We start from the raw sequence: 25107 nt of genomic DNA, 5'->3' as shown, positions 1-25107 counted from the left end.
ATTTAAAGACTACAGTGATATTATAAAAAAAAACTATTGTGACAACTACCTAAATAGTATTTATTCTTCTAGAATAAAATATAAAAGACAATGATACATGTATTTGGTCGATCCAAATTTAAACTAAATACATCTATCATTTTTTTATATTTTATTTTAAAGGGCGTATATTTTATCATGCTGTCATTTGTGTAGCTAGTGATATTGCAGCAGCATATTACAGAAACATTAATTTTCTTAATATTTTGGTGATAATTTCTTTAGCTAGAACTCTCATTTAGTGAAATTCATGTACATAATTTGACATGAAACTCAATCAACTTTTATTCTTTTGTAGGACAGGGGACAAAATTAATGAGAAATATATCTTGATTATTCTGAAGCCTTATATAAAACAGCTATCTTTCTGGTGTGGGGTTGTATCTAATTTTTCCACTGACATTTAACTGTTATAATACACACAAATATTTATTCTATACAACTGAACTAAATTAACTTCCTAATTTTACATATTAATAAAAACATTTACAAGGTTGAAGACAAGAGACCCTGCAACATGTTCAAACTCTGTTCTCATTACTGGAAAAGAAAATTGAAACACATAAGATTTTGTTACAACTTTAAGGAACATACTACTAAGTTAGGAACATACATGAATTTAGGATGATCAAGAGCAGCACTCTTATATATACATAAATATAATGACTATGATACACAAGGTTAGTTTCTAATAAGTTACTCATTGACACACATTCTAAAAGTCAAATTACAACTACTTAGAGGAAGAGGTAGATTAAACACTACCCTTTTGTTTTGAATATATAATATCTAAAATATAAAATAAACTACAATAATCCAAGAAGGATTAATTAAAAGATAACATAGGCTTATTGGACCAAGAAGTGCTTGTGTTCTTGAATTATGACAAGAGGCTAAACCTTCTTCTCTTCAAAAATTTTGAAGGGTTCTGATCTGGTGGTGGGTGCATGAATTTGCAATTAGGACAAGAAGGTGATGACTTGCAAAGCATTACCAACATGTGACACCTCATACAAACTGTTGCAATCATTTCTTTGTAATCTCCATCTGATGATAACCATGATGGAGTTAAAACACTTGAATCCTTTTTTTTATTATTATTATTCTTGCTGCTTGATTCATTCACTAGATTAGGGGAACCAGAAATCTTCTTCTTCTCAAAATTGTCATAACTTTCTTCTTTTTTTCTCAATGATTCACAAGTCAAGTTAAGCTCAAGGTCTAAGCTTATTTGACCAAGAGATGATTTTTCAGGTAAAAGGTCTCTGTTTGATTCTTGTGTTTTCATATTCATCTTTGTGTTACACAAGTGTATCTGCCCTGACTGCATGAAAAAAATTGAAATATTTGTTAAATTAACTCATGAGAACATAAAATTAAACACAATAAAATGTTACATCATAGGTAAAACTGCATATACATAATTTAAAGGACTATAGATGCAATTTTATTTATATTATATTATATGATATTATTGTATATACCTGAAGAGTGAGGTATTGTTGCCATTTATCTGAAGGTAATGGTGTTTTGAGGTGAAGTTCAATATCAAAGATTGATTTTGTTTTCACTTCATGTTTTTGATCCTTAAAGAATTCTTCAGTAAGTGAGTCTTCCCACTTTCTCTTCTTTTGTGAAGCTTCAAAATCTGAAGGAGCTTCTCTTTTTGGACTCATGGTGAGTGCTTTGAGAAGTGAGACCATAGCTTTAATATTGTTCAACAAGAACTGGTTTCTCAACTCTTTTTCTTTTAGTAGTTGTGAGCAAAATGTATGATGAGTTTGAGGTGGTTATATAGTGGAAAAATTTGAGGATATTAATGGTCGAAATTGGTGTTGGTCGTTGGCTACATATTATTTATTACTATGACGTGTCATGTCATCTAAGTAGTTAATTTACTCTCCCATTGAATTATCTATCTAGAAGTGTATAAATTAATCAAAGAGAGTTAACAATATTTTTAATAAATTACACTTTTACTAATCATTGTTGTATTATCTATTATAAATGTAAAATAAAAAATATTAATTTATTAGTCTTACAAATAAATGTCGTTTTTATTTTTTACTTTTTAACATATCAAAATAATTAATAAATTTTAATATTTTTAATATATATATATATATATATTTATCTTTTTCATATAATACTTTTAATTATTCATTACTTCATTCGTTCTTAAATATAAGTATTTATTCAAAAAAAATATAATTTTAAATATAAATCAAATTTTAAATAACTAAATACATTATTGTTTCTTTTTCAAATAAATCTCAATTAGTAATATATCTTAGAATATATATATATAAAAATTAAAATTAACTATATACAAATTTTAAGCACTTCAATATATAAAATGAATATATTATCTACAATACCGACTTTTCGTAGTATATAAGAGTGAAATATGTTTACAAGTAAACACTTTACAAATATTATTGATAAATTAATAATTAATATTGTATTGAATTTTGTAAACCACGAATAAAAAGAATAAATGTTTATATTGATACGATAGTTAAAAAAAACCAGAAAAAGTATTAATTAAAAGTACCATAAAAAAGAATTACTTAATATTGCATTCAGAATAAAAATAGTCATTTATTTTGAAACATTTGTCTACAAAATGAGTCAGTGAAAAGAAGAGAGTACTGATAATTAAATAACTCATCTACCTTATTATGCTTTAATGCATTAGTATTTGGCTTTTAGTGTCTTATTCTTGCCTAGTAAGTAGTAACGATAGACTCGTGCACTTTCTCACGTCTGAAATACTCTTTGCCAGGATGGGTCGGTTGAAAGAAAAAAAAAAGTGTTAATAAACATTAGAAAAAATAACAAATTTGTGTTTTCAAAATGTTTTTTAAACAATAATTTGTAGTATAAATGAAAAAAGAGCTTCTATCATAAAAACTCTCTCATTTCACTACAACTACAAGAAAAGTTGCGTGTACTCACGGAAAAGTTATCAACGGACTTGAGTCGTAAGTAATATTTGTTTAAAGCTCAACGGACTTCATTTTCTTAAATTTCTGAGTTGAATTTCAAAAGAACAACTTTTAATTTGGCTTTGATAATGTTAATTTTTTGTCATTGGTGTTAACAATAAAAAGAGAAAGAAGAGAGACAACCACTCTACGGTTTCATAACATAGAATGAACCAAACTTGAGTTAATAAGGTTACAATGTATATATATAAAAGAATAAAAATGTCTAAAATACCCTTACTACTAATTATAATAACATTATCTAACATCTCCCCTCAAACTCACGATGCATTAACATGGAGCATTGAGAGTTTGTCAACTAAAAAACGGAAACGTTTAATGGAATGCGTCTTTGTGAACAAATCAGCAATATGTAAAGAAGAAGAGACAAACGACAGAGTAATGGTTCCATGCTGAAGATGATGACGAGTAAGATGACAATCAATCTCAATGTGTTCGGTGCGTTCATGAAAGACAGGGTTGTGAGCAATTTGAATAGCACTCTTGTTAACGCAGTACATCGGAGTTGGCTCAGAAAGAGAGATACCCATATCAGACAAAAGCCAACACAACCAAATTATTTCAGCGGTAGTGGATGCCATAGCACAATACTCAGTTTCTGTAGAGGAGCGAGAGACAATGTTTTGTTTCTTACTCTTCCAAGAAATAAGAGAGTCTCCAAGAAAGATACAAAACCCTGTGGTGGATTTACGATCTGTGGTGTCACTAGCCCAATCAGCTTCATAATAAGCTTGTAACTCTAATGAGGATGACGATGGAAAAATAAGGCTTTGAAATTGAGTTCCTCGAAGATAACAAAGAATCTGAATAACTGTTGTCCAATGTACTGTAGTGGGAGAGACAACAAAATGACTAACAACATGAACAACGTAAGCAATGTCAGGTCTGGTAATCGTAAGATAAGTTGCCAACCAAAGTACGATACAAAGTGGAATCTGATAAAGGAACACCATCCGAGGGAGCATATTTCACATTCAACTCAAGAGGAGTATTTGCGTTCTAGTATCAGAAAGACGAGTCTGGTCAAGAATGTTGGAAATGTACTTGGATTGAGAAAAAAGGTAGCCTCTAGGAGAGTAGGCAACTTCAATCCCCAAGAAATAGCGAAAAGTTCTCAAGTCCTTCATCTCAAACTGTTTGGCTAACTGCAATTTCAACTCATTGATTCCACTAACATCATCAACATATAGAGAAAGTATAATGCGACCATAAGTGGTGGACCTTATAAACAATGCAGAATCATGTTCACTAGAGCAGAAACCAAGAGAACAGATCACAATAGAGAATTTCTCAAACCAAGCTCGAGGATTCTGTTTAAGACCATATAGAGCCTTTTTTAACTTACATATTTCCCCTTGATTATGAGAAACTCCTTGCGGAGGAACCATATATACTTCTTCATGAAGCTCGCCATTTAAAAAAACATTTTTGACATCCATTTGGGAAATACGCCATTGACGAATAGATGCAACTACAATAAGAGTACGAATAGTGGTCATCTTGGCTACAAGAGCAAAAGTTTCTTCATAATCCATACCATATTGTTGAGAGAAACCCTTAGCAACAAGACGTGCTTTGTAGCGCTCAACTGACCCATCAAACTTAGTTTTGATCTTGTATACCCAACGAGACCTAATAGCACATTTTCTAGGAGGAAGATGTACTAATTCCCAAGTATTGGTTTTGTGCAAAGCAGATAGTTTTTCTGCCATAGCATACTGCCAAAGAGGATCAAGAACAGCCTCTTTATAGGAAGAGGGCTCAGACAAACTGTGAATAGAGGTTAAGAAAGAAGCAAACGAAGTTGAGTAAGTGGAATAGACAAAATCAGGTAACTGAGTAGACTTACGTTGACGAGAGGGGTAACGAGGAGGATCAATAATCGCAGGAGGTGGTTGGACAGTCGGGGGGGACAAGAGAGATGGAATCATGTGGAATATTAGTATTTGTCCTACAATTCTCAATATTACAATCACTAGAAGCATAATCATTAGGACCAAACAAATCAATATGGGTTAGATCAGAACTCTTAATAATCTAAGAATCAGAGGAAATAAAGTAAAAAGGGATGTGCTCAAGAAAAACAATATTACGAGATACATAAAATTTTCTTGCGTGAGGATCATAACAAAGAGACAAGTTTCACAGATACAAAAGATTTATCATCGTTTGTCATATAATGAGATGCTTCCGAATCAAGAATCCATATGGAATGAGTTATACCTGACATACCAGAGGAGTTCAAACCTTTAGAAGAGGTGGCATACATGACATGTGATAGAGTGGCAAGAAGTTTTTGAAGCTGTTCTGCAATATCAGATATTTGGGAAGCAGTCTCAGATGAGTATACAGAACCAGAACTAGAGCCAATGGTAGGAGGAGCAAAAACAACAACATTGGACGATGGCCCCCTAAAATTCTTTTTATGTGTTCTCCCCAATTTCGGATAATGTGCTTTCCAATGTGTTTGAAGAGAATCATCCTTAGCACCAGCCATAACAAATAATGATAGGAAAATACAACAAACACAATCACTGAGACAAAATAAATTAGGGATAATCTGGTGTTGTGCGAGCATAATTTCTCCCCCTCCATACGTAGTTTCGCCAATCCGACCGTTGAAGACGAAGACCTGTATGTTGCGAACCTTCTGTCCAAAGTTTAGCTCAATCCAACGGCTAACGAATGCGCAATCGATGTGTTTATGAGACTGATTTAATAAAATCGGGAATAGAGTTACTCTTCTCTTTTCTCTTTTGGTGGTTGTCTTTCCTATCAAAATAGTCTATCTCTTCTTTACAGTAGATCCCAAAATCAACCAAAGCTCTTTGATACCATGTTAACAATGAAAAGAGGAAGAAGAGAGACAACCACTCTAGGGTTTCATAACATAGAATGAACCGAGTTAATAGGGTTACAATGAGTATATATACAAAAGAATAAAAATGTCTAAATTACCCGTACTACTAATATGTAATAACATTATCTAACAATTGGAACTGGGTAAATTGATCATAACTTTGAGTTTGAGAAAACATTATTCTTATATGGTTGTTCAAATATTATGTTTGACCTCTGTTCATCGTCATAATCCCCTTCTTCATTCTCTTCCAAGAAACCCTCGCACCCCTCTTGCTACATTAGGTAAACTACTTTGATCCTTGAACCTTAGAAATTGTATATTGCCATTTTATTTTCTTTTTACTGAAATCTGAAAAATATTAATATAGTAAGTGATTAAATTTCTGATAGTAGATCTTAATGTGATGTCTTATTGTGGCTTAATAACACTACGCGAAAAAACGCATATTACAGCGCTTTTTTTAAGCCATTTACAGCGCTTTTTCAAAAAAATAAGCGTTGTGGAAACGAGCGCTGTAAATGATACAACCTCGCTTTTAAAAAAGCGCTATAAAACATGTAAATACAACGCGCGCTTGTTATGCACATTTTACAGCGCTTCTTCACAAAAAAGCGCTGTAACATGCACCCCATTATATGAGTTATGGGTGTGCATTTTACAGCGTTTTCTCAAAAAAGCGCTCTAAAATGCCCAACCATAATTTCATATTTGGGTGGACATATTACAGCGCTTTCTCAAAAAAGTGTTGTAATATGCCCAACCATAATTTCATATATGGGTGGGCATATTACAGCGCTTTCTCCCGAAGTATTGTACAATATTCCTTTTCCCACCTTCCGTTGAGTAGGCGAGGACAAGTATAGGACACATGTAGTGACACCCTACATCAATAGTTAAAACATAAGTACAGTTAATATATAAGTTTGTTTAATACATAAGTAATTACATAAGCAAGTAAGTAGTAAGTAATTAATCACCTCGGGAATACTCTTCAAACCGACGTTGCAACTCCCGGTTTCACTCTCCATTTGTATTTCAGGTTGGAGCTGAACCGGAAGTTGCTTGTCTTTATTCGTATTCACCAAGAGTGCCACTTGCTCCGATAGGATTCTGAGCTTCTTTAATACTTCCTCGTTGGAAGGTTTTTGGCGCTTCTCTTGAGGAAAAAAGCTTTTGGGAGTTACGCCAAATCCTTTCCCCCTCACTCGACCGGAATACTCAGGGACATTAAACACTTTCCCAAGAATGTCCCTGCAAGTATCCTTGTTGCCCTCTTGAGTTTCAGAACTTTGTTCAATAATTTCCTAAAATACATGTAACATTAAAAAGATAAGTTCAATAGCATTTTTAAAATACAATATTAAAAAATATTAAAGTGATAATATACTTACACAAAGTTCTACAACTTTCTTGACATTTTCATTATCAACCACTCCATCTTTGTTAACACGCGCTTCCTTCCATAAGATATGACGACCCAAGGGTTGATCGGCTTGGGTGTCTTTTCTCTATTCGTTAAAATCATAAACAAAATAATACAAATTAGTTACACACTATAGTTTATAATACAAATTACTTCATTATATAAAAGTGATGTTTAATTACTTACAATTTGTTGTTCAAGGCGTGCATATCCCATACGTGATTTCTTGTATGGGTGTTTTGGGTTGCTTGCCCGTTCGCGATTTGCCTTACTAATATTCTATATAAAAAAAAAATAGCAATTGTGTAAAAAGTTAAAATACGCTACGAATATGAATAATAAAACACAAATGCTAATAAATTAATCACTTACGACAAACGCCGGGTCAGAACGTTTGGAAACAAATGCACTCCATTCATCCTTTGATATATAATGTTGATATATCTTTGGAGGTTCAGCATTTGTGTTTCCTTCTCTATCTTTTAGATAGAAATTTGAGAGATGGGATCTAAATCCACGATGGATTTTCCCAGCAACTCTCAAAACATATGACTTTCGTTCCTCATCAAGAACAAAAGTGGTCTGCAATGAAAACAATTATAAGTAATGTATTTTACAGAAAAAAAATTATAAATGACAAAAGAGTAGATCAAAATATTTACTTGAATGTCATTCCAGATGATATCTTTGGCATCCTTCAACGCCTTATCTCTCCAGTTGTCTATTGTTATTGGGACATTTTGACGAACAACAGCCCCAATGTAGCTTACAAACATGGAGCTGTTGGGGTCAACTGGCTGACCACTCTCGTTCCAGCCAACCTAATAAACTCATATAGTAAGTACATGCCCTAAACCCTAAAAAAAGATAAAAATCACACAGCAAACAAAGTATAGTATACCTCAAATTTAATACCACTACTCCGTGCTTTAATCACCTTTTGCATGATAGTTGCACCACGTTTGACTTCTTTTTCATAAGTCTTAGAGGTGCCAACTTCTTCATTTTGAACTTCTAAATCTTTGTTTGTATCCATTTAACTACAACAAGTTCAACATGCACTTTAGTATAACATCAACAAGCTCAACATGGATCATGCATTATTATAAACAAACTCAACATGTATCAGTATATCTTAAAAAAGCTCAACATGCATTCTAATGATTACAAAAATTTAATAACATCAATACCTGAATAATGATGGTTCGAAGAAAGACGAAATGCAAAGAAAAGAGGGTTTGCAGAAAGTTCACAGAAATATGGTTCAAAGAAATAGGATATTGAAGAAATACGTAATGAGGGTTACGTATTTCAATGAAAATATATTGTGTGAAATGGGAGAGATGATCTTGGATGGAAATAAGGTTCGAAATGAAGGAGATGATCGTGGAAATAAGGTTCGTAAAGGACGGGATGATAGGGTTTGCAAAAGAAGAGAAGAAATGAAGGTTGAGATGAAGGTTACGTAATGAAGAGGAAACTGAAGAGGTAACTGTTATATATACGTAACACTTTTACAGCGCTTTTTATAAGCCTTTTTACAGCGCTTTTTTTGTAAAGCGCTCTAAAAGGCTTCTTTAGTTAAATTCTTAAAAGGCTCTTTTACAGCGCTTTTGACAAATAAGCGCTGTAAAAGACCTCCGTGTGTTATTATGTTATTTGAATGCCTTTTACAGCGCTTTTGTCAAATAAGCGCTGTAAAAGACCTCCGTGTGTTATTATGTTATTTGAATGTTTTTTAAAGCCTTTTACAGCGCTTTTTACACATAAGCGCTCTAAAATGTCTCTTTATGTTAATTTTAAGAGGCTCTTTTACAGCGCTTTTTCCAAATAAGCGCTGTAAAAGACCTCCGTGTGTTATTATGTTATATTAATGTTTTTTAAAGCCTTTTACAGCGCTTCTTACACATAAGCGCTCTAAAATGTCTCTTTATGTTAATTTTAAGAGGCTCTTTTACAGCGCTTTTTCCAAATAAGCGCTGTAAAAGACCTCCGTGTGTTATTATGTTATATTAATGTTTTTTAAAGCCTTTTACAGCGCTTTTCCACATAAGCGCTCTAAAATGTCTCTTTAGGTTAATTTTAGAAGGCTCAACATGCAAAACCCACATAGTAGTAACTGGTCACCACCAAAATCCCTTCCTCTTCACCAAACTCTTCTCCTTTTATGCATCTTCTTCACAAACATCAAAGCTTACTCTTTCACAATTCAATCTCCACCTCAACACCCTTTTTATCTCTTTCCATTCTCTTTCCTTCTTAAATCGAAACTTAATTGGTATTCAGGATCATTGCCATGTTGCGAAAAATGGGTTTGTGTCTGATGTTTTTGTTAACAATGTGTTTTTGGGTATTCCCATGATGCGTACAAGGTGTTTGATGAAATGGGTTAATGTCTGATGTTTTTTGGATTCCCATGATGCGTACAATGTGTTTGAAGAAATGGGTTTGTGTCTGATGTTTTTTGAATCCCATGATGCGTACAAGGTGTTTGAAGAAATTAGGTGTCTGATGAATATTATTTTTAAAGCCATTTGACAGCGCTTTGGCAAACAAGCGCTGTAAAATGTCTTTTTTACTCACTTTCAAAAGAGTCGTTTACAGCGCTTTGTGTGGAAAGCGCTGTAAAAGGTATAACACACTCATTATTTTATTTTTAAAATGATCGTTTACAGCGCTTTTTCCAAATAAGCGCTGTAAAAGACCTCCGTGTGTTATTATGTTATTATGTATCTTTTAGGTTAATTTTAGAAGGCTCTTTTACAGCGCTTTTTCCAAATAAGCGCTATTATTGTTTTTGTGTTTTGTTATGTTATTTTTTAAACAAGCTCAACATGCAAAACCCACATAGTAGTAACTGGTCACCACCAAAATCCCTTCCTCTTCACCAAACTCATGTGTTTTGTTTTATTGTTTTATTTTATTTTTGTGTTTGGTTTATTTGGGTTGGGATGACATTAAAAACCTTTTTATCAGTTCAGTTCAGAAAATAAATTAATCAGAACTTAGTATAAAACACTCAATTCAGATTACATGCATGAATTATTAGAAATGAGAATCTCTCTATTCAGTTCAGTTCAGTTCAGTTCAGAAAATAAATTAATCAGAACTTAGTATAAAACACTCAATTCAGATTACATGCATATTTACAATAACACAGTTCAGATTACATGCATAGCTTATATAAAACAATTAAACATATATATACAGTTCAGTTGAATCAATTCAGATTACATGCATATTTACAATAACACAGTTCAGATTACATGCATAGCTTATATAAAACAATTAAACATATATATACAGTTCAGTTGAATCAATTCAGATTACATGCATATTTACAATAACACAGTTCAGATTACATGCATAGCTTATATAAAACAATTAAACATATACATTAAGATGCCCTTCTTCTTTTCCTGGTGACATTCACATTTGTTTGTCCATTTACAATACGAAACGATGGATTAATCCAAATTCCCTCATCATGATCATCTCTAAGATATAAACCATCATCAGTTGAATCAATTTCATGTGGTTGTTGTGATGTTGCAAATAAAAGATCATTACCAACATCTTCATCATTATTGTTATCATCACTTATTTTATTGGTCGATAGGACAACAGACCATTTATCATTAGAAGGATCAGTGACATAAAACACTTGTTGAGCTTGCGACGCTAAAATAAAAGGCTCGTCTTTGTATCCCACCCTATTAAAATCGACAAGCAAGAATCCTGACTCATCAATCCGAACGCCATTATTATTATCGACCCACTTGCAACCAAATATAGGAACACGAAACATTGTGTAGTCTAACTCCCATATGCGCTCGATAACCCCAAAATATGATAGATTTGCATATATTGGGTTTTTGTCTTTTGCACTTGAGACATGCATCGCTTCAGCTACGAGAGTGACTCCACTATTTTGCATAGTGGTCTGATCATCTTGTTCTTTGGTATAAAATGTGTAGCCGTTAATAACATAACCAGTGTAAGAAAAGACATGTAAGCTCGGACCATTTGCTAGCCACCTCAATCTATTTGAAATTGATCCGGGGTCTATATCAAATTTTGACATTATGTGATTTTTTAACCATGTTACAAAACTTCGATTGTGCTCTCGAGTTATCCAATTTTGATTCCTATTCATGTTCAAACGAGATAACTGATCAATGTGTATTGTAACATACGGTTGAACCTCATCATCATTGTGCAGAACATACAATTGTGCCTGCTCCCATTCTGTCCTTGATATAGTCAGTAGTCTCCTTCCAGTTATCCCTTCTCCTGATAGTCTTCCCGAATGACGAGACATGGGAAGCCCTATGGATTCAACATTGGACAGATATTCAGTACAAAATTCAGCAGCCTCTTCAACAATGTATCGTTCAGCAATACAACCTTCTGGTCGACTTCTACTTTTTACGTACCCTTTTAATATTTTCATATATCGTTCTATCGGATACATCCATCTCATATAAGCTGGCCCACAAAGTTGTGTCTCCTTAACCAGATGAACAGTAAGGTGAACCATTATATCAAAAAACGATGGTGGGAAATACATTTCAAGCTCACACAAAGTAACAACAATTTCCCTCTGCAATGTCGGTAATTTCTGAGGGTCGATCACTTTACTACAAATTTCCCTGAAGAAGAAACATAATCTAGTTAAGGCTAGTCGAACTTTTTCAGGTAAAATGGAACGTATACCTATTGGTAGCAAATGCTCCATTATAATATGACAATCATGGGTCTTCAAACCTTTTAACTTGAGGTCTTTCATACAAACCAAATTTTTAATGTTCGAAGAGTATCCTTCTGGAACTTTAACTTCGTGTAGAAATTTACATAAAACAATTTTTTCCTTTCTAGATAGAGTATGAGCGGCTGGAGGTAGATATGTGCGATTTCCTTTCTTTACTGGAGCCAGTTCATTTCTTATTCCCATATCGACCAAGTCCAATCTTGCATTGACGCCATCTTTAGACTTTCCTGGAACATTGAGTAACGTACCAATAACACTTTCAAATACATTTTTTTCAATATGCATCACATCGAGGAAATGTCTTACATACAATGACTTCCAATATGGCAATTCAAAGAAAATTGACTTTTTCTTCCACCCAGTTTTCACCAGCTCTCCCGCAAAAGGTTTGCCAAATTTATTGGTCAAACCTTGTACTTTTTCAAGTATTTGATATCCAGTCGGTGCTAAAGGAGCTTTACCTTCCTCTGATTTTCCATTGAATGCATTTCTCCACCCACGATACTGATGACTATAAGGTAAAAATCTACGATGTCCAAGAAACACATTCTTCTTACAATGTTTCAACCGCATCCAATTTGTACTCTCTTCACATATAGGACATGCACACTGACCTTTAATGCTATATCCTGATAAATTACCATATGCTGGAAAATCATTAATTGTGCCGAACAACATAGCCCTCAAATTGAAACACTTTTTCCTATACCCATCATAAACTTCCACACCTGTCTCCCACAGAATTTTTAAATCTTCAATTAAAGGAGTCAAGTATACGTCGATATCATTCCCCGGTTGTTTGGGTCCAGAAATTAACAGAGACAACATCATAAACTTACGCTTCATACATAACCATGGAGGTAGGTTATATATTACCAAAATCACAGGCCACGTGCTATGTGAGATGCTTTGAAGACCATGTGGATTCATTCCATCAGTAGAAAGTGCAAGTCTTAGATTTCTTGACTCTATCCCGAATTCAGGATACTCGTGATCAATTTTTGCCCATTGTGGGGAATCTGCAGGGTGTCGAAACATTCCATCTCTAATTCTTTCATCTGCATGCCATGTCAAGTGTTTTGAATCTTCTTCACTGCGATACATGCGCCTAAATCTTGGTATTATAGGAAAATACCACACGACTTTTGCTGGAGTAGATTCTTTCTTCTTATATCGAGAGACATTGCATTTCGGACACGCCTTAAGTAGTTCATATTCGTTTCGAAATAAAATGCAATCGTTAGGACACGCATGAATCCTTTCGTAACTCATTCCAATAGAACACAAAATCCGTTTAGCCTCGTAGGTTCGACTGGGAAGTTCATTATCATCTGGCAACATATCTTTTATGAGTGTTAATAATTCCGTAAAGCTTTTATCAGACCATCCATTACTCGCTTTTAAGTTGTACAACTTTAATATCGCTGACAGTCTTGTGAATTTAGTACAACCATTATATAATTCTTTCTCTGCATCACTCAACAAACTTTCAAACATTTTAGGACAATCTCGAAGATCTTCTTCAACTGCTTTTGCAATCTCATCAACTCGGTCCGGCTCATATGTATCTGTATCGATATATATATAACAATTTTTAGTAGATTTAATATATATGTAACAAAACATAACAGATCATGTGTAAAAAATACCTTAGACAACGTAGATGGCCGCACAGTACGTAGAGGATATTAGGGTTCCCAACGTATATATTTATTTGAAAGATGTAGAGGATATGAGGGTTTCCAACGTATATAATTATTTTAAAGATGTATTTTACAGCGCTTGTGAAAAAAACGTTGTAATAGGTAGTTAAATTCAATGAAAGCGCATGTGTTTTACAGCGCTTGTGAAAAAAGCGCTGTAATAGGTAGTTAAATTCAATGAAAGCGCATGTGTTTTACAGCGCTTGTGAAAAAAGCGCTGTAACTGATACGCGAAAGCGCTTCCTTTTACAGCGTTTTTTTGACAAGCGCTGTAAAAGCCTTATAACGTGATGCGCAAACGTTATATGACCTACTACAGCGCTTGTTTTACAGCGTTTTGAATCAAAAGCGCTGTAAAAGGTTCTGTTATTTTTAAAATATAATTACAACAGCGGTTGTGTTTAGCAAGCGCTGTAAAATGGGCGCTGTTAAATGTCATTTTTGGCGTAGTGTAAGTTGCAATTGTGCCTTGTGTTCCTAACAAATGTTAAGGGAGGTGCAGCTCCAAATCTTGTAGCCATTATCATCAAAAGGATTTTTTGGTACCTTTAGAGGGTACCCTCGTTTTGAGGGTTGTAGCCTTGAGAATTAACATCAATCGTTCATCCTCAATTGCAGTATGGTTTGAGTTGCATGCATTGTCCTCATCATGCAGAAGGATGAATATATTACTAACTATAACTTAATTGCATCTTCCCAGCAGACCTAGTGATGAAGCTTACATTGAAAGGATTTTTATTTTCCTAATTATGGCATGATTTGGAAACGGTAAGACCTATCGAACCTGCCTCGATTGAACTGTTTATACTTTGTTCATTGGATTGAGATTATGTTGATTATTAGACTTATGATTTTCTTTTGTTATTTCAATTTGATGTTTTATATTGAACAATCTTAAGTTTTTGTTATGTTCCTTATTTGCATGTTTGATAATTTGTTTTTAAATTTTACCTTCTATGAAGAAGGAAGTAACTTAGGGATTTAATTATTATGTTATTATAAGAAAAGAAAGTTTCCTTTTTATTTATCTAATAAATATCATTTTCTTTTTCTCTTTTTCTTTCTTTTTTAATGAATTTGGATTCCATTTATTCTTTTATTAGTGTATCTTTGTTTTTACTTCAAGTAATACTTTTTGTGCTTAAAATATTCCAACAAATTTCTCATTAGCCAAAAGTACCACTATTGAATGATTTACTTTATAGTAAACCATACTTTGAGGTGCATGATTAAAATACATGTAAGAAGCGCATATATACTTGATAATATATGAGTGGTCTATATATTTTCAATATGATTATTTTCTAAGTAAAGGCTAGGAGTAGGAAATGCTAAAATATGATTGTCTTTATAAACCTTTAGTTCTTCCTATGCTTACCAAGAATAAATGCAATGGAAATTCTAGAAAAAGAATTATAGTTAGCCTTATCATGAGGATTGACTATAGAAAAACAATAGCTATCGAAACTATAACTTTCAAAATACGATAACAATTTAATAAATTAAATTTGTTTGTTGCTTCCACTTGAACATGATTTTATTTGTTGTAGGTAATGGTTGCACTGAAAATGGGGCATTTAGTGGTAGTCGGAATTGACCACTAGAAATCCAAAAGCTTGGTGAATGTTATATAGTGTATCAATCCAAAAATCGGTGAATGTTACTGTTATCAAACAAAATTGTGATAGGGATATTTTTCTATTATATCCTTTTTGAGAAAAAAATTTCACTATACTCGTAAAACTTATAAAAGAAAATGTTTTATTTTTTTTTTTACTTTTTGTATTTTTAAGAGGTCTAATATGGAGATACCTTTACTTGAAAGAAACAAAATTTCCTTTTAAAGTCGCATTATAAAGATGCGATTATGTGTTTACTTATTTTCTTAAATATAACAAATGAAGAAATGTTTAATTAATAAATAAATAATAACAAAAATAATTAAAACTGATAATTATATTAATAAAAACAAATAAAATATATTAAATAAAAAAATATATTAAAATTAATACGATTGATTAAATATATCCATTGACGACTAAATATACCAAAATTAATACTCTTTTAATATTCCCTTGCCAACCGAACAACCTTCTTATAACAGATAGGGCATTTTGCTTAAAATGTTTCCTTAATCAGTCATATATATTAAATCATTTAGCAAATCTTGTCTTTTTTTTATACATGGTTTTACAATGTCAAGGAAGCATCAAATTTTTTTTCTATTAATCATTATTAATTAGTGCTTTTTAATTCTAAATTAATTTGAGAGATAGTAAATGGTAGATAAGGAAACTACACTATTTTTTTTTATCAAACCTACAATTTAATTTGTATTTATTAATTAATATGTAGAAATGACAATATCATCCACACTTATATATCTATGGTTGCTTTAATTGGGTATAGATTTTTCTCAAAATCAAAGTTTAGAGACATAGTGAATTTTGAGCATTGATATCCATCTCACACCTATCTTTGAATCTTGCCGTCCGTTATAGAAAATATGTACTTTATATATTGTAAATTTTAATATTCTCTCTATAAAACAAAATATGATTTTAATATTTATTATTATTATTTATAATAAATATGACTTTTAATTAATTATATTATATATATGAACGGTTGCTCTTGGAATTTGAGTTGGATCCTACACAATTCTCACAAAATCGACTTGTAGGATGAAGACTACTCATTACTTAAAAATATTTTGTCAAATTTTATCTCAATGTGGAACTCTTAACGGTTGCAAGGTCAAAGTAGGAAAATCGACTCCCATCGAGACGCGGTGATGGAAATCCAAATTTTAACCCCTACAAAAAATAATTCAAATGTGAATTTTTTCTAATTAATCGTATGCTGATAAAAGAAACACAAAATATGTTTCCGACCAAACCTAACTATTCATGAGTCAACTTTTAAGTGGCCTATAATATGAGACTGACGTATTAGATTACATGTGAAATTTTATTCATCGCATGTGTCAAACGGTCAATACTTTCTCTGTCTTTGGCAACAACATTTGATCTACTATACATATGTAGCATAACAAAACAAAACCAGAACACTGATATAAATTAAATTAATTTGGCTTGTTCATGACAAGCTATAAATTAATTTGGTACTTATGGTTAGCAAAGTCGGTGAGGAAGTGAAAGGGAGGAGATGTATGGTACGGTTCATTAATGTTAGGAGTCACTATACAGTTGAAGGGAAGGTCATGAATACCAATTGTTCTTTAATAGATCATAACTCCAACTTCTATAATTGGGTCACTCAAAAGTCCTAAAAAGAGTAAACTTTCATCAGTAGTTTGACACCATCGATCACCAAGTCTAGAAATGTAAAAACAAAATTCTTGCAAAAATCATATTGGTCCATAAGCATCAACATTTGTCCTTATAAAGACACTAATGTGATTCATTTTCATAGTTATATAGCTTACGTTCCATCCATTTTTATGATACCCCTTTTGTCATTGTATATAGTATATTAATAGTTCATTTTATATATATAATTGTTACTAATTAAAATACTCTTTTACTCTTTCAAAGACAAATTAATAGTATTACTACCCTCATCTCCCTAACAAAACTTTTAGTTTATTTTTAAGTCTTAATTTACTATAAGAAACAGAAATACATTTTAAAGTGTATTAATTACTAGAATTCTTTTTACACTTCAATTTAATGTGAGATAATGTTTACTAGAATGTCACATGCATAATATAATATAGTATGTAACATTTATGGTCTGTTTTATATATATATATATATATATATAAAATATTTAGGATTGTATTTGGATTGGACTAACCCAAACAACTTGGTCAATCCAATACGGATCATCAAAAAATAAAAAATAAAACAGTTTAATTTGGTAAATAAGTGTAAATGGACAATCATAGTTTCACAAAATAGAAAACTACTAAAAAAAATTGGATGTAGAGTAAAACCAAACCCAATATACCTATTGTATCCAGAAGATTCAATTCATAAAAATTATTTGGTTATTTTAGAATGTTGCACTTTAGTTATTTTGATGTTTGCAAGTATTTTATGCAATTTTAAGAACTTTATAACTTTGGTTACATTGATGGTTGAAATGAAAGTATTTTATGATTTTTGATATTTTTCATGAATTATATGTTTATACATATTAGTTGCTAAAAAAAATAGTGGAAATAGGTTACATTGGAAAATTAAGGTTGTGTCCTTTTTTAAGAAAGAATGTGATAGTCGATCATTAACAAATTAAATTAAAAAAGAAAGAATGTGGATAATCCAGTACCCACCCTAGAAATGAGCAATTTGGCCAAACTCAATCCAATATTGTAAGGGGTGGATTTTTTATCAGACTCAACCCAAACTGGTCCACATACAACCCTAAAGATATTATAGTAACATCATAAATATTATCATATATTGTATTTGATGCACAAATAAAAATAAACAAGATAATATTGTTTTATTTTGTCATGTGTTTGACACACAAGTCATCATTACATAACATAATATATATATATATATATATATATATATTTATATTGTTTTTCCAAATTAATTAACAATTCTTTTAAAATATTATAAATAAACAAAAAATATTAAAAACAAAATAAGTAATTACATACTTTTATTTAAAAAAATCCATTGAAACTACTGAAAAATAATTTCAAATCTTAAAAAAAATATAGAGTAATTAAATAATTCTATTTTATTTGTTATATAAGCTAAATAAATATATGGTATATGATATATTTAAATGGAAAAACTACCATGTAAAGAAATATAGTTATTTTAAAAATTTAAATTAATATTCATAATTTTGATTAATAATTTATTAGATTATATAAAATGAAAAAATTACCATTGTGATAAAATAGTCATACATATTTTTCAAAATTAATTGTTAATATTTTATTTTTAAAACTTTAATATCAATTTTTTTTAATTTATATTTATATTGAATTAGATTTCAATTTTGTGTATTTTAAAATTATATTTTATAAGGATAACTAGGTAAATCATTATTCTTATCCTATTTTATTTGTTTTTAATCCAACCCACATCCAGAATAAGAATTTTAACTAAAAAGGCATGATAGAATGATGTCGAAGATTAACTTATTATATTTTGTTGATTAATTTAATATTTTAAGATTAACATATTAATATGATAACTATATCATATAATGTCTCTTATCTTGTCAATGAAATCAAGCTTTAGCGTATTTGAAATAGCATTTGAATATTATAACATTAAATGAGTGCATTGACCTTAATAATTTTTGTAATTTCTTCCTATATTAAGGATCAAAGAAATATATTTTAAAAATAAGAATAAATATATATAAGAATTTTAAGTAATATCTATATTTAGAGACAGTTCTTTTTCTCTAAATATATAATATAAAGAAAATGTATTGGATCTAAAGCCAAATAACCATATTAATAACATGTGTTTCATACAATCTTCAATCCTTTTTATAAGTGACATATACCAAAGCATACAAATCAAAGACCTATCTTAAAAAGTATAGTTAATACTTATTTATCTTTCAAAAGTATATTATCATCCATTAATCATAAGAAATATAAAATTTTGTAAAAATTAAACTCACCAATAAAATTGAGGTATTTATGGATATTTAACAATCAATATAATTTAAAATTGTACTTTGTTTTGAGTTGGACCATATCTCTTATAAAATGGACCATAGTGGTTTGTAAAAATAGTATATAATTTCTTAATAAAATAAAAAATATTATGAAAGAGAAAGGAAAAAGAGTGAATAAGAAGGTAGGGTTGTCTTATACTCTTCAACATTTATATTTTACCATATCACATGAGTCATATTTATAGGACATACATTTAGTAACTTACAAGTACATAAATGGTCTATCATAATGATCTATAAGTAATTCACTAATATTAAGGGTTCCATTAACAATATGGATTAAGACAGCTTTAACTCATGGAAATTAAAAGGTGCATCAATAAAATATTCATAACAATCCCCATTGAATGTTCATTAATGATATGTCTAATTAAAATTTTACTAGGAAAACCTGTCGTGAAAGAAAAAGAGTACAACATCATTTATGCAAAACTGCATCATTAAAAACCTTACCAAGAAAACTAAGTGGGACAAAATCATGATAAAGGAAAAAAGAGTGCAAAATAATTACTTTTTCCCCTGAAGGAGACAATTACATCTAAGACGGTGAAAATCAATTAATCTGTAGTACTAGTTGCTCAAAAGTTTCGTTTGGAAGTGACTTTGTAGAAATATTTGTTATATCTTATTTATTATGTTTTTCTCCAAATTAGTCGTGCATGTGATATTATCTTCACATTAAATTATTTCTTTAACTCCTTTTTTAGAAGAAAACCCACAGGTTTCTTGTATGAGTAAAATCAGATATCTCAACAAAACTGCATTTTTGACTTGTCTCGTGTAAAGATGTTATTATGAGGATTAGACAAATAATCTGCATATCTAAGATGACAAAATATATGTTTGAATTTGTTCCAATGTCTTCGTGTGGTAAAAAGATATATATTGTTAATAGATTGACAACAAATAATATATCAAAATATGTATAGTTATCAAGGTTCCATATTGTCTCCAAATTGAAAATATGGTACTTCAGAACTAATTAGTTCTTCATCAATTTCTCAAGTTCTAAACCCAATCTTGGTTCATGCCTAGTGACCTTAGAATCATTGGAGTACACAACAAATGACATTTGTCCACATAGAACCATATTAGCACTTTTGCTATATAAGCTTCATGATTTACTCAAATACTATTCATCAAATATTCAATCGAAACAAATATTTTCTCTTCCAACATTTTCATCTCAAACTATTTTCTTTAATCAAACATATTTTATAAGATCTTCATAAGCTATGGTAAGATTTATATAATCAACAAAAACATCAACATATGAATTCATTTCTAAATATTTTCTTAGACAAATGATGTAATTCTCACATCTCTCGTTTGAAAAGATACTCATTAAGATTATTATACAAGGTGCATAGATTTTTTTTTAGTAGATAAAGAGGCTTATTCATTTTGATTAAGTCATCTATTCAAGAGTATGAATTTTATGTCTAAAGAAATAAATTCCTTCATGAAGGTTCATATAAGCATCATTATCAAGTGAGCTATATAAATATGTTATAACACATCTTTTATATAAATTGAGCATTTCATGTGCTAGTAAACTTAATCAGGTATGAAAAAGTTCTTGAATTCACTTCACGTGAATACATCTCTTCAAAATCAATGGTAGATTTTTACCATACTATTGAATAGAATGTCAAGCTTTCTGTGTGTGTGTGTGTGTGTGTGTGTGTGTGTGTGTGTGTGTGTTTGTATGTGTTTGTGTGTGTGCGTGTGATACAAATATATCATGCTTCATGGATGGATACTCATTTGCAATGAAAGACTTCAATTTTGCTTGGAGTATAATTGGTTTTCCAAAGTTTGCAAATGAGTTATCTTCTGAACTTTTGGTTCACACTAGTTTGTATGAGGATCAAGATGAGATAATATATTCAATTATCATTTTCAGCTGTTTATTTTCCCCATCATAGTATTGGAAAAACTAATTCATCAAATGATAATCAACAAACTCACTTGAAAAGAAGTCTTCAATTTGTTGGCTCAATATACTCTATCCCAAATGCAGATTTCATATTCAATATGTATTCTCAATATTCATTCACGTCTCATATTAGTGTATTATATTAGAGCAATTGAAATATACACAACACATCTAAAAAAAATATCTTATATGGGGAATATTAGGTTATTAATCCAAAATTAACAATAAATTAAGGGATAACTTACATGTAATAACTCATTGGCTGATGCGACTCAATATCTTGACATACATTGCATGTTCCCAAGTAAAAATTTTAAGGTACAATCTCATAAGTATTGAGCTTAAAATCGACATTAGATATATAGTGAATGATTCTTCAATTCTATCTGTGTGTATGAAAATATGTTATACGATGTTCAATATCAATTCCAATACTATACTTATATGAGAAAAAATGACATCTTAGTCAAATTAGTTGACATAACAATACCATAAACTTCTGATTGTGAGTTTACAATAAACATACTTCAGTGTATTGATGAACAAATACTATGTCATAGACATTCTAAAAATAAGATATACTTATTCCCTAAAATTGTCAGCTTTCTTTGAGAACTAATAATACACAAACTATTTAGTTGAAGAATCTTTTGGTTCTTCAACATATATTCACATATATTTGTAATTACTTTTTGCATCATAACAGATTTGGCATGGCCCAACCTGTCTTGCAAACAACAAATTTAATAAGATACATAAACTACATGTTTAAAATAATATGTGTTTTCATTGTTCTGATTCATTTAAACAAATAATTAACAATCATAATTTGTAAAGAAATTCATTCAAATAAAACTATATAATATATATTCTAACGATTTGATTTATCTTTTGTATTATTATATGCATATATCAAAGACAACATTTTTCATATAAATAAATGAAAACAAACAACTATTTCAACAAATAAAACTCTATAAACTATATGTACATATTTATCTCTATAACTATTAACTATAGAATAAATTAAATTGGGATAAATTGTTTTATTGCTCATCAAAAATTGTTCAAAATAAAATACACACAAAATAAAATAAAACAAAACATGATAATTTAAAGATAATAATTTAACAAATGAAACTACCAATAACACTTATTTCCAAATATATAATGTTAACGATGCATATATAGGATCAAAATTACTTAAATAACATTCGTAATAAAAATATGAATATTAAATCATATCCAACAAAACAAAAATAGAATGATAATTTAAAATAACTAAATCAAGAAGACTTAAAAGATTGCTGATATATTTCTACCAACTGCTCATATGAAAAATTTATGAGAAAAATATCTTGCTTTTAAATCTTAGTAAAAGTTTGCATAAAACTAACATGTAATTACCAATATTATTTTGTGTACAAGACAACAAGAGAAATAATAACAAAATAAGATGGTCTAAGTCTTCTTCTTATTATCTCTCATTATAAAATATTATCTTAGAATTCAAAGTATAAGTAGGAAGAAAACTTAAAATTTCTTTATCATGTATATAAGTTACCACGTCATTATATTCATAACAAAATCATGAAAATAAAAACAGAAAATTATTTACTTTTTTAGGAATTAGTCAACTATACCATTTTATTTTCTTTACCATTTCTTCTTATGAAATGGTTTTTATATATAAAATTATAAACATAAGTAAGGAGATAAATTAAACTTAGTGAAATTAAAAATCAGTATAATATAAATGAAATTAAAAATGCTACAACTAAAATCACCACACTTTGTAAAAATTAATATACCACTATATTCATAAAATTTACTACACCATTATTTAGAATAGTAAAAATCATAATCAGTTGTCATACTAAGGGAATTTTATCACAGTCAAATGTATAGTAATCACTATAATATCAATTATGATAACACAACATTAGTTCTACAAAATAAATACTATGAATCACTCACTAGCTTATAGGAATAATGTTCCATTGATCATGTGAACTATCACCATTTTAATTAACAATCACTCTTTTATTTAATTATAAATGTGACTAATTTTTTATAAAAATTTTGAAATTTTTTCTATTTCATGATCTAAGTACGTAGTTCTTCAAGAACTCAACCACGAATCTTCATAAATAATGATCACGAAAAATCACACCTTTTACAATCCTACAAGAATGTTTAATATTAAATATTTTATTTTTTTAAGAACTATGCTACAAGTGATACATGGAAATATTACTTTGATCAACTGAACAGAGATGCTTTAACTTTTTAGCTCTTCTCAGAAAGTATATCATAAATTATCATTATAAACAATTATTAGAGGAAAATTCTTTCTTTGAGCAACCCTTCAGAGATGCTTTAATTTTAAATTTTTTAATTCTTGAGGAACTATACTACAAATTATGTTCACAAACAATGATCAAGAAAATCATCATTTGAACAATCCTTCAAGGATGCTTTAATGTTACATTGTTCTAAAATGTAACAAGAATAAATAAATATGTGATAATTATACAACACAAAAAAAATTATAAAAACATTTATATGCAAATATAAAAGATTGATATGAAATAAAAGAAATAAAAATTTCAATTAAGAATATGATCATGAGAAAAAGGTATTAAGAAGAAGAAATATTCTCATAATTGAAATTGATTATATCATCACTCCTATGGTTGAGTTTGGTCTGATAAGATAATCATAATAAGATACATAACAATAGAGAAAAATGAGAAATAGAGAGTAAGAGTTATATTATACTCTTCAACATCTATAATATTCTATATCACACATGTCATATTTATAAGATGTACATTATGTAACTTATAAGTACATGAATAATTTATCTTAATAATTTTTAGCAATATAACTAATATTAAGGGTTCCACTAACAATAAAGATTTAATTCATGGAAATTAAAAGGGACATCCACCAAATCTTCAAGAAAATGTTTTGAACTCAAAGGAATTGTTGAAAATGAAATCTAAATTAATCTAAAGATATTTTACAAATGATATTGCTATATATGATATAATTAGCTGAAATTATTTCGAGATAATTTTGTTTTTAAAATGTAAAAGTTATTACAAGACAGGGGGAATACTTTTATTGTTTATGGTCGAAACCGAAATAGTAGATATATATCATGGTGAAGTTTTAAACACTAGTACATTTATGAATCAAAAGAGTATAGTAGTACCATACAATAGTACAAGTATTGAATTTATAATGAATGAATTTCAGAGTTTATATTTTCAAATAAAAAATTCAGAGCACTCTTTCAACAATCTCATCATCAATTAAAACAAACCGATCCACATCGATAGTAATGGGATGACCTATATGGCATTTAACACTCAAGTAGTAAAGGCTCTCAACACCTTCGGCCATTAAATCAAGCAAGTCCTATGAGTTACTCAAAATATGAACAAAAATTTAATGTTTTTCTCTCTCCAAAATTAATGTTCAGAACAACCACTCCCCATCTCATCCCCTGATTCCTGCAGCGGCAATTCATGCTCGTAGATATATGTCCACTTCCTTCCAAGATCTTGACAAATTTGCTTTTATGTTATGAGTCTACTTGAAACAGCAATACAATTATGTAATTGTCGCTATATACAACCGAACAATATAAAAAAACAATGATCCATACCTACGT

At 30.0% G+C, this 25107-nt stretch overlaps 2 protein-coding genes across 2 annotated transcripts; both read right to left on the bottom strand.

Moving 5' to 3' along the window:
- Positions 1-557: 557 nt before the first annotated feature.
- On the bottom strand, positions 558-1810 carry LOC101502610 (uncharacterized). Its single transcript, XM_004490316.3, has 2 exons — positions 1524-1810; positions 558-1363 (listed from the first exon to the last, which is right to left on the bottom strand). Exons 1-2 carry the CDS (start codon positions 1740-1742, stop codon positions 920-922), a joined length of 663 nt encoding a protein of 220 aa, XP_004490373.1. The 5' UTR covers positions 1743-1810; the 3' UTR covers positions 558-919.
- Positions 1811-6644: 4834 nt separating this feature from the next.
- LOC140919412 (uncharacterized) lies at positions 6645-7651 on the bottom strand. Its single transcript, XM_073365423.1, has 4 exons — positions 7520-7651; positions 7302-7418; positions 6888-7214; positions 6645-6791 (listed from the first exon to the last, which is right to left on the bottom strand). Exons 1-4 carry the CDS (start codon positions 7547-7549, stop codon positions 6645-6647), a joined length of 621 nt encoding a protein of 206 aa, XP_073221524.1. The 5' UTR covers positions 7550-7651.
- Between the last annotated feature and the right edge of the window lie 17456 nt (positions 7652-25107).

The sequence above is a fragment of the Cicer arietinum genome, chromosome 2 (genome assembly GCF_000331145.2).
Source record: "Cicer arietinum cultivar CDC Frontier isolate Library 1 chromosome 2, Cicar.CDCFrontier_v2.0, whole genome shotgun sequence".
NCBI classification, from domain to species: domain Eukaryota; kingdom Viridiplantae; phylum Streptophyta; class Magnoliopsida; order Fabales; family Fabaceae; genus Cicer; species Cicer arietinum.
The sequence above is the reverse complement of the archived record's forward strand: the minus strand, read 5'-3'. Positions and strand labels throughout refer to the sequence as shown.

Excerpts from the sequence above, each read along its gene's own strand:
- LOC101502610 (XM_004490316.3), bottom strand. The coding sequence starts at position 1,742 with ATGGTCTCACTTCTCAAAGCACTCACCATGAGTCCAAAAAGAGAAGCT. Across the intron at positions 1,364-1,523 it reads AACAATACCTCACTCTTCAG|TCAGGGCAGATACACTTGTG; the intron begins GTATATACAATA and ends TTTTTCATGCAG.
- LOC140919412 (XM_073365423.1), bottom strand. The coding sequence starts at position 7,549 with ATGGGATATGCACGCCTTGAACAACAAATT. Across the intron at positions 7,419-7,519 it reads CACGCCTTGAACAACAAATT|AGAAAAGACACCCAAGCCGA; the intron begins GTAAGTAATTAA and ends TTTAACGAATAG. Across the intron at positions 6,792-6,887 it reads GTTTGAAGAGTATTCCCGAG|GGTGTCACTACATGTGTCCT; the intron begins GTGATTAATTAC and ends CTATTGATGTAG.